This window comes from Cornus florida, unplaced genomic scaffold, assembly GCF_030987335.1.
Source record: "Cornus florida cultivar Cherokee Brave unplaced genomic scaffold, ASM3098733v1 CherokeeBrave_3.0.0_Hap2_Chr03, whole genome shotgun sequence".
Taxonomy (NCBI): domain Eukaryota; kingdom Viridiplantae; phylum Streptophyta; class Magnoliopsida; order Cornales; family Cornaceae; genus Cornus; species Cornus florida.
The window spans coordinates 39298142-39308898 of record NW_026775573.1 but is presented as its reverse complement, the minus strand read 5'-3'; the positions used below and the strand labels follow the sequence as shown (position 1 = coordinate 39308898).

The window sequence follows — 10757 nt, the reverse complement described above, 5'->3', positions numbered from 1 at the left end:
ACTACAAGGGTATTGGTGACGGTCTTTTAGGACAAGGCAGTAACCGTCCCTAAAGTCATTCCTTTTGAATGCCAAAAAAATCCTCACAAAAAAGTTGTTGGCGGGAAAATTTAGCGCCAATGCTTCAAATGAAATGAGAATTTTTTTTTTTAATAAAAATAAAATATAAAAATGGGTTTTTGGGACCGTTAAAATATAGAAACGGCGTAGTTTTGGTCCATTGCTATATATATATATATATATATATCTCAGAAATACAAACACACACAAGCACACACTCCGAGAGTGATTTTTGTTTAATAATTATGAAAATTAGATTATGCCGAAAAGTGTTTTTGGTCATTATTCTTGTTTTATTTTTTTATTTTTTTTTTCTTTTTAGTTTACAATTACAAAAAGTTAGGTTTTCTGCTAGTGATTTTTTTTTTCTTCTTAGGACTGTATGCCGCCAAATCAACGCTGCTCATTGATGCTGTTCTTAATTTTGTGAGAAAGGAGGCTGAGAATTGTGACTGTTTTGAAGGTATATCTTTTTTTTGGGCATTTTTATGTTTCTCAAATTGCTATGACTTCATGAAAAGTGCCTGGTTGCATATTTTGAATTATTTTTGGTTGTTTTGTTATCCAGAATTAGTTTGTGGTAGACTAGTGGAGAAGCTAATTTTTGGCTTATTCTGAGTCAGGATTGTGGCTTCTATTTACAGACTATACAATTAAATTACCCTGTGTATGATATTCTGGATCTGTATTTCTATTAGTAGTCTTTTTTGATAAAATGTTTTTGTTTCCAAATTTAAATTCTGAATCTTACATATTTCTTGTATTAAAGGTTTATAATTATGTTTGTTATAAATTTTTCTCATGTAACATGAGTTTATTTATTTGGTTTGTAACTATCATATAATATATAGATATTTCTAGTAGGAGTTATGTTGTGGTTGTTGTTGTTGTTTTTTTTTTTTTTTTTCCCAACTATATTATTAAGCAATTTAATATTTAACGATTGCCACAGTTGTTGGCAACAACAGATAGATGGAAGATTATTCTGTTTGCTTTAGTAAAAAGTTGAATTGGCAGACCTTCACTCTTCAGTAGTATCTTGTGTCAACTATAGTGTTTTTTACTCCTGTTTCTACAGTGCTGCTTCTTTTTAGCATAGTATTTATGCTTGTAGTTTGCTCATTATTTCCTTAATAAAGATTTATTATATTGCAACAATCCTAGTATTTCTTCTTTACTTTTTTTTTTTTCTTACGGTTATACGGAGTATTTATTTATTTAATTTCTTTCTTTCATATTATTTTAAATATAGCTTAAAAAGTAGGATTTTAGCTTAATACTGTAAATATTGAGGGTTTAATAGAAGCTTCAAGCATTTGATTTTTATTTTTAATTTTTTGGTAATATATTATTTTACCGATATATCTAAATTCATCTGGCCTTACACACCAATTTCAGAGGAAGTTATTCCTTTACTGTGAAAATAATGCCAAAGGTTAGGTTCGTATCTAGTCTATGGCTCCCAATTGCCTTGACATTGGGAACAACACTGTAATTACCCATTCGTTTTAACATCGGGAATGAAAAATTTAAATGCAATTATTACTTCAAACTTCCAAACTATGATTAGTTGATCAACTAGACTGATTGGTTACAATGGTTGCAACCTTATTTGTTTAGTAATTTTATTATTTTTGCATAGATAGATCTCTTTGGTAATATTATTTGTTTTGCGCAGACAGATCTCTTTAGTGCAGATAGTATGAATCCATCACATATGTTTGTTTCTCTATATTTCTTTCCTTCTTCTTCTTCTTCTTCTTTTTTTTCCCTTTTTCTTTTTCGATGATCTGTTTTCTTTATAATGCTGTTTAGTTTACTTTATTGTTGCTCTTCTTTCTCCATAAGCTGTTTTATTTTTAATTTTTTTTTTTTGGTTTCATGGACAGCTGGACTATTTAGTTTTGGAATTGGATATATGGATTTGTTCCTATGTTCTCGAAACAAACATATTTGTTTCTATGAATTAATTTGGGCAGAAAAAGAAAAAAAAGGAAGTTTTTATTATTGGTTAACTCTCTTCTAATAAAGAAGTAATTTAATATGACAATTCAGTTTGTGACTTTGTGATGCTTCTCTTCTTGACTTGTTGTTCTGATTGGTTTAACTCTGTTGATGGTAAAGTAAAAGTGTTCATCACAAACAAATCTTATGTTTTTTAGTCTCTTCAAATACATGAGCAGATAGATGCATAGAAGGGTTGTTGTTTGAGACATGTATAAATCATTGCATACATAGACACCAAATTACCCAGAAATGAAATACATGGCAGTAGAGCAATTGATGGTAATGAGGATTTTGTATTCTTGAATGAGATAGGACCACCCACCCATCATGGAAGAAGTTGAAAGAGTTGTTATGAAATATTCAACATATGCATCAAATGACTTCTGTTTATAATTGATAACCTTTTTTCCTATTTTTTTTTTATTTTTTATTTTTTAATAGCCAGTGATATGGATAAGTCTTGGATTCATCATCATACTAGGGGTAGTCGAAAGTATTTTGATGGCATACAAAACTTCATTAAGGTGGCTAGTTGTCATGCAGATGAAGTCGGTAGGTCCCGATGTCCGTGTCGTCGTTGCAAAAACAAGACGTATCTTCAAATTAAAGAAGTTGAGGAGCATCTCTTGAGTAATGGGATGGGCAAGGGGTATACCAATTGGACATATCACGGGGAGGTTCGTCAAAGCAATAATAATGTTATTGTTTGAATTACTATGTAGGAAGTAAGTGAAAAAAATAAAGTAAACCTTTCGAAGAATGAGGCTCCACATTATTCCGGATCGATCTCCTTCACCAGACATTATGATGGTTATGTATGTAATATATGAAACAATAATTATAAAATTTCAATTTATTATTTATCTAAACCATATATTTGTCCAATGCTAACTATTACTTTGTATTGCAGCCCAAGGAAAGGCAGAGCAAAGAATATGAGGAAGCTGAAAGTCATGTGGGTCTTGCTATTCGCTTGTGCAAGGACACACATTTTAAGGAACAAATTGGAAGGGCACATGAGAAAGCTAAGCGGAATTATGTAAGTTAAACTCTAAAAATGCCTTAAACGACTCATTTAATCTTAGTCAACTATAAAGTTATATATGCTTATAATGCCAGTTGTGGAATAGTAATATATCACCAACAGAGAGAGAGAGAGGAACAAAATATGGAATTAATAAAAGTATATCACCCAGAAATTAAAGAGAGAGTGAGGCAGCTTAATTTTACCTATATGTGTAACTGTGTATATATAAATAGGTACTATCATATGACCTATTAGAGCACAAGACATCATCTACTTGACTCGGATCATTGTCCTTTAAATGCCTTAAAACCAATATGAATTAGTGAAGTGATTTTGACACTTGGGTGGTGCTTTTTGACCATTAATAGTTAGTTTTAATGTTTAATTGGCTCAAGCCTAAAGAGATGGACTCTTCTCTGATTCCACCGCTGATTCAGTTTCATGGCGCGTGCGGCTTGGTGAATTGAGACCTGTGAAGGACTGAATTAGGTAGATCAATGTTTACTCAAATATATACTTACACACACACACACACATATATATATATATGAAAATTCCATTCTAGTAGTGTTAAAAATATCAGGAGAATGATGTTTGTTAATATGTGTGTTTGTTATTATATATGACCAAACAGTTGAATTTTTTTTCTATTATTATTATTATTTTTTGTTTGCTGCTATAGTCATAGCCCAAAACAAAACAGAATGTAATAGAGGTGAACTGAAATATTTTTTGTGTGTTTGCTGCAATATATATTTATTAGTTTTTTTTTTTTTTTTCTTTTTTGTGTGTTTGTGTGTTTTTTTGCTGCATTTGTTAGCATGCATTAGAATAATTTTTTACTTCCAAGAATACTCTAGTCTGCCCTATACCTTTCTTACTTGTCTGTGTTCTAGCTTCCTAGCTTATACTTTCATTTATAGCTTTCAATTATATGGTGAACTTAAATATTTATTAGTGAATAGTAGGGCATATTACGTTTATCTCAATTCTAAGACTCAAGTTTAATCTTAATTGCATGATGAAATGATGGACAAGTCTTCACAAGTTTCTCAAAATTCTGATGGTGCCAGTCCAATCAAAAATGATGTTGAGATAGTGCAAAACCAGCTAGGTATCGAACATGGTTTTGTGGTCACAAACCGTCAACGTGCATCCTCATCTAGGAAAAGGGTAAAAGTGGCTGAGGAAAGAAGTTTACAACCGGCGGAGGAAGTAACAAAATTGCTGGAAAAGTTGGATAAAATGAGAAGATGCTTCAGCAGCAACTGCAGCAGCCGCCACCATGGTTCCTCCAATATCAATGGTCTCCATCAGATTCCCAACAGCAGCAGGCCCCGCCAAGCTGGTATCAGCCGCCGCCACCAACATGGTGGCAATATCAGCACCACCCACGAGCACCATCACAACCACCACCTAAATGAGTAATATGATAAAGAGACCTTTTTTGGTACATAATTTTGGAGCTTTAGGATGACTAGCTGATTTCTAGTCTCTTTATCTTTGTGCTAAAGATTGTGTTGGGTTGCATTTTGATGACTTTGCATTTGGTTTTAAAATGGTGTTTTAATTTTTGAGCATGTTGGAACAATCTGATGTTAAAAGTTGCTAGAAGGTATTTTTAGTTTTTATTTAAAAAGCCTAGAGATTTTGTAGTTTCATTATGAGATTAAGAGCTCGTTTGTTGGCATGGTTTCATGATGATTATGTCATTTTCATTCCGAAATTATATTTTGGACATATTTTTGTTTTGATGGCTATTTGTTAGACTTGGTTTAAAGCTGATTTTTATGTTATGCGTGTCATATGATTTTGATGTCAATCTATATAGGGTGCAGTTAGCTTACTCTCAAAATGCAGTTATTTTTTATATTAATACTTTTTCTTTTAAAAAAAACTTAAAATATAAAAATACAAATTGGACAGAGCCACAAGAAGAAAAAAATTAAAGTATTAGCGACGGTTTCTAGCCGTCAAAAATTTAATAAAAATAAAGTGTGGGGATGGTACATATTGTCCGTTAGCTTAACTTTTAGCAATGGTGCTATTTGGGATTGTAGTTTTTGGGTGGTCATTTTTAACTGTCCCTGAAGATCTTTTGTGACGCCACTATTAGTGATGGACGAATTCAACTTTTCGGTGCAGTTTTGGTGCTCCGTCACTAAAACCCTAATTTCTTGTAGGGGTGGACAGTCTTGTCTTAGTCCTCTACCGGCTTGAAAAAATCCATATGAACTGAGAACCAAGCAGAAGTAATACATTCTTTTAACTCAGGCAATTCACCTCTAACCAAAACCAAAAGACTCAACTAGGTGCCACGAAAGGCCAATGGACGGAACCATATGCCTTTTTGAGATCCTTGACACCAAATCACCAAAGCAAGTCTAGCAACCATCGGCTCGGTAATTACTTTATAGAGCACATTGCATTGAGGTATAGGTTTGAGAGTAGAAATGTTAGATGTGCTACCAGAAAATAAATTACTGTAATAATTCACAATAAGATCCTGGATAGTATGTTGATGATGGATAAGACACCCATTGTCATCCTGCAAATAGAGATATTGTTAATATTTATGTGCCCTCTGACTTTCTTATAGAAGAAATTAGAATTTCCGTCCCGGTCCTTGAGCCATTTAACTCTACCCTTTTGAGCAAGAAGAATTTCTTCATTAATCGTAGCAGATTCAAGAGCAGTTCTGGCATCCATCTCTCTAAGAATGTCTTCTTCACTAAAGGTATCAACAAGAAGCCTTTGTTGACATTCTTCGAGCTAATTCCTTGCTTTAGACTTTAGAGACATCTTCAAAGATAGAACCAAATTTATGAGCATTTTAGTGCTTCATACTAGACTTCACCAGCTTCAACTTCTGAATATTTTCTGGATAGGATTTTTATCCACATTGGAATGCCAAGCTTCAGTAACAACTTCAAGAACCGAGGGTTGTTCAGACCACGCTTTCAAAAATCTGAAAGGTCTGGGGCCATTACATATCAATTGGAATATGCGCACATTATCCCCAATGATAAGAAAGATTAGGAGCAGTAAACATAAGTCTTATCACTATGGGACACATTCTCAACCACATTCACCATTCCTTCTTCCTGCTTGCTCATGTTCCGATGACCTTCCAGTTCTACAGAAGTGACACTCATATTATCCTCTGATGTACTGTTAATTTGGATGATGGACCTGTCTTCTGCAACCCTAGACTCTAGTTTCCTCCTCACACCTGACCGCTAGTGTATCTCTATGACTTTCCTCACCACCAACAACAGCTTCATATTCTGTGTCTTTGGTTGGATTACACTCACCTGCTGGGATTCACTTGCCTTTCTGCTTCACCACCATTCAGTGGACGTATCTTTCTTTATCTGTTTCAAAGGGCATTTAGTCTCATCATGATCAACAGCGTGACATTTCTTGCAAATTTTTTGTTTTGAATCACATTCAACATTTACTTCACATACGTACCTTCCCATGCACAGAAATTTGGACTCTCAGGAAATTCGTCGTGCACATCAACTTCAACCATGACTTTCTCAAAACACCTACGGTCCCTAGCAACTGTTACATCATCAAGATACAATGCTTGACACTAAAATATAAAATAGTTAGATAGTCACAACAAAACTACAAGGTTGGGGCGATTGTCACTTACCTTCTTCTTGCTTCACTGTTTGAACTTTGCTTCCCCAATTTATGCAAACTTCTGCTGGTCCTTTTCCTTTTCTTTCTGGGTATTTTTTTTTTCATTCCCTGTTTGTTCCTGTAATTGATAGTGTTGAGCCACTTTTTGAATGTAATATAAATTCCCAATTTTTTTTTTCTTTTAGATAGACTTGTTTGTGGGGCAAGTTGGTTTCCTTTAACAGGGACTATTTATATGAACCTTAACCAAATTTTAGGGTGAGAGCTTCAATTGTTAAATTGATTTGTGAGTACACAATAGAGACAGCGTGAAAGAGATTGAGAGGAAATTCTCCATTGTAATCCTTCATTTTTTTCACAGTGGAATTTGTTCGGTACTGTAATGTCTCCGATTTTTTTGGAATTTTTATTTTATTATTTTTCGTGCCTTGTTTTGCGGGCCCCAAGGGCCGTTTCGGTCATTTTTCAAGCCGAGGGTTTTAGAAATGTATTTTTAATTGTTTTAAGTCAATTAGGAGTGAAATTTTTCAGAAGTCGGGACGATTTTCGAGCTCGAGAACCTCTCCCTGTTTTCTCATTTTAGATGAGAGGCATTATGGACTATTCCCATATATATACATATATGTGTATCTATATAATTAGGAAGATATTTTGGGGACTTGATGGGCATTGCAATGTGTTAGTCACTAATTGACTCTAGAGGGGGGTGAATAGAGTCAAGGATCAATTTTTTCAATTTAAAAATTATATTTCTACCAAACTGTTAAATATTAGTTTATTGAAATATTCAAGCAAAATAAAGCACAAAAATAAGAGAGATAGAGATAAGAGATTGCAAACAATGACTCGGTGATTTAGCGAGGTTCGGAAACTCCTACTCCTCGGCTCAAGATCCCCCTTGAGACTTCCCAAATTCACTAGAGCTACTCCTTAATGGTGGAGAGCAAACCTTCACTTTTGAAACAAGATCTTGCTTCTCTTCTTTGCTAGGAGAACACCCTTCTCCTAGGCTTTCTTTTGGGTTACACCAACCCTTTACAATAGCTTTGAAGTTTGAAGAAACAAGTGTACAAGAATCTCTCAAAGATAGATTACAGAGTTTATCTCACAACTATAGAAAAGATGAATATACGTGAAGCTCAGAATTACTACAGTGATATGAAATAACAGAGAAGGAATGAAAGCTCAGAATACTTCTTTAATGCTTTTCAAGGAATGATAGAATGTTCTCTGTGAAAAAAGTTTTTTAGTTTGAAGACCAACCTCAGTATTTATAGAAACAACAGAGTTCAATATAGCTGTTAGAGGTTGTTGAGAACATTTAATGAAAATGTTTACGTTATAGTTCAAAACCCTAAAGAGAGCCGTCTCTTGAAAGCCAAAGAGCCTGCTCTTTGTTCATTTTCCTTGGAAAGAGCCTGCTCAATAAAAACGTGAGCCTGCTCTTTATTTTGAAGATCCATTTTCGTAGCTTTCTTGGAACAAAAAGAGCCCTCTCTTTCTTTTGATTGAGCCCTCTCTTTTTCTTAAATACTTCTCAAAGACTTACTGGAGTTAAAGAAAAGAACCTTCTCAGAGCTCACTGAATAAGAGAAAAGAGCCTTCTCTTTATTTTATGGAGCCTTCTCCATCTCACATTATGATACTTAATATGAAATTCTTTAAGTCCTGTGAATGTGATCATGAGCTGATTTTATTTTCTTTGAGAAATAAAATGGGAATGCAATGCATGGATTGAATTTTGAGCTTCAAATATATTCAAATTAACTTTGACATTAAATCTTAAGCTCTCACCATCTAATCTACCCTTTTCTTCAATCTTTGACCATGATCGGTTAGCCTTTGATGGAGTACTTGAATAATCTTTGAATTCTTGCAACTTCAATGCTTCCTTGAATCCGTTGCTTGAGTACTTGGAATGCTTCTGGCTCATTATTGAGGATTGAATTAATTGATCAACTATATAGCACTCAAGGAAAATATTAGTACATAAACATCATTAATGGTTTGTAATCATCAAAATATAAGATTGACCTTTAGATTAAATCCTTAGGCCAACAATCTCCCCCTTTTTGATGATGACAAAACATTGATGTGTTTATTGTCAAGGTGGAGTTGCATTTTGAAATAATTCTCCCCCTATCAATAAGCATATCTTGAATTCATGTCAACAACAAATATTTGAAAAAAAATATGTTTCCCCCTATCAATGTGCGTCTATCAAAATAGCAATGCAATAGAATAGACACAATATGGCATAGAACACATCTTTCTCCCCCTTTGTCATATCAAACAAAAATCTTCCTTTATCAATGGGAAATACTGACCTTTGCATGAAATATCAAAATTGATAAAGAAAAGAGCAATTAAATAGCAAATATGGCATTTTATAGAAAGCAGAAGTTAAAACAGAAGGAGAATTAGAAGACAACTACCATATGGGTAGATAAAAGCATAGTTCATGATAAGGAGTTCAAAATGAAATAACATAAGTAAATAGAACATATCTAAGAATATGATTCTCTAAAGCAGATATAGCAAATGAGACCACAAAAATAGGTTTTAGACGGGGGTGATACTGTGCTAAGGAGAAGGAGGTCTATTTCCTTTGCGAAATGCTTCAAAATCTTCATTAAGATGAGTGATTGACATATGCATTTCGTCAAGTTGTCTTTGCTGTTGTGCAAGAGTGGTTTGTTGTTCTTCAAGAGTGGCTTGATTTTGACGAGTAGCTTCGAGAATTTTCAATAAAAGATCACGATTGGTGCAATTTTCAGCTGGAACATCGTCATCTTCAGCACTGTCATCACTGTCATGTTCTTCTTCATCCTCATCATCAACTTCCTCAATTTCTTCTCCTCTATCTCGAACCTCTTCAAACCTCCGTTGCTTAGGATAGAACCACATACCATTTAAATCCCTTTTTAGCCCCATTGACGCAAGATTTAAAGTAGTGAGCATGTGTCTTGACCCTGGTTTAACTGCTTCAGAACTATCTAGCGGAACTTTCATATCCATGAATATGTGAGTGAGAACCATGGCATAATAAAGAGAGACCTTTTTCTTTCTCTTACAAGCAAGCAAATGATGAAATATTATGTATGCAAGATCAAAGGGCTTTCCATTTAAGACACACCAGATAAGGAAGACGTCCATGTGAGTGACTTTGGATCTACTGCCAGATTTTGGAAGAATGGAGTACATGATGATCTTGTGAATCAATCGGGCTTCCATAGTTAATTGCCTAGTGTTTACCACTTTTGTATTGGTTACACGGGAATCATAACTCATTTGTTGAATAGCCGTGAGTTTGTCAAAGCCTTGTCCAATAAACCATTTGGAAGGAGAATAGAATTGGATGCCATCCTCAAGTTTGAGAATTCGATCAATGTTACTTCTATCAAGGTAAAAGTGAACTCCAGCTACATAAAAATTAAGTTTGTCTTCTCCAGGACTTTCTTCAAGGTGAGTGTAAAATAACTTTACGAATTTTGGATAGTATTTGGTACTCAACCCAACAAAGTTTCCTAGGCCAATTTCGTCAAACAATCTATAGGTGTTGAGATTAAGATCATCGCAAATTTTTTTGGACAATACCATTGCTGTGGCCAATTTTCTATGTTGATAGATAGTGTCAAATGCTACTTTGTAGGTGGGGTTTCTATAAAACATGGTAGCAGAGATTTGAGTTTGTGTACTAGGACTTGAACCAACATCTTGAGATCTTTGAGAGTTCCGTTTATGACCACGAGGAGGATTCTTTCTACGAAAGGATGAAGCCGTGGACATTTCTAGAAATTGAAACTGAAATTTCAGAAGGAATACTTAGAACACATATCTAAAGAAAAATTCACTTAAATTTGTTTGGAGTGAAGATTAATAAAAAAAAAAAATTCAATTATTATATACTGGAAATTTCAAAGCTCAAATTGGTTTTGACTGAGAATTAATGATTATAATTGAAAATGATTTTGAACCAATGTACCAATTTAAGTTTTATACTAATTTAAGT

General features: G+C 34.0%; 1 protein-coding gene across 5 annotated transcripts; it reads left to right on the top strand.

Moving 5' to 3' along the window:
* The first annotated feature begins 253 nt into the window (after positions 1–253).
* On the top strand, positions 254–4880 carry LOC132300323 (uncharacterized). 5 transcript variants are annotated; one of them, XM_059797350.1, is made up of 4 exons: positions 254–523; positions 2611–2744; positions 2978–3106; positions 4168–4880. In XM_059797350.1, exons 2-4 carry the CDS (start codon positions 2701–2703, stop codon positions 4520–4522), a joined length of 528 nt encoding a protein of 175 aa, XP_059653333.1. In that variant the 5' UTR covers positions 254–523; positions 2611–2700; the 3' UTR covers positions 4523–4880. The 5 variants fall into 5 exon arrangements, with proteins under 5 accessions (XP_059653333.1, XP_059653332.1, XP_059653330.1 ...); XM_059797349.1 differs by having other exon boundaries at positions 2611–2882; XM_059797347.1 differs by having other exon boundaries at positions 4133–4879.
* Positions 4881–10757: the final 5877 nt, after the last annotated feature.

Coding starts and splice junctions, on each gene's coding strand:
- LOC132300323 (XM_059797346.1), top strand. CDS start 2,517: ATGGATAAGTCTTGGATTCATCATCATACTAGGGGTAGTCGAAAGTAT. Junction 2,745..2,977: donor ATTGGACATATCACGGGGAG/GTTCGTCAAAGC, acceptor TTTGTATTGCAG/CCCAAGGAAAGGCAGAGCAA. Junction 3,107..4,132: donor AGAAAGCTAAGCGGAATTAT/GTAAGTTAAACT, acceptor ATGATGGACAAG/TCTTCACAAGTTTCTCAAAA.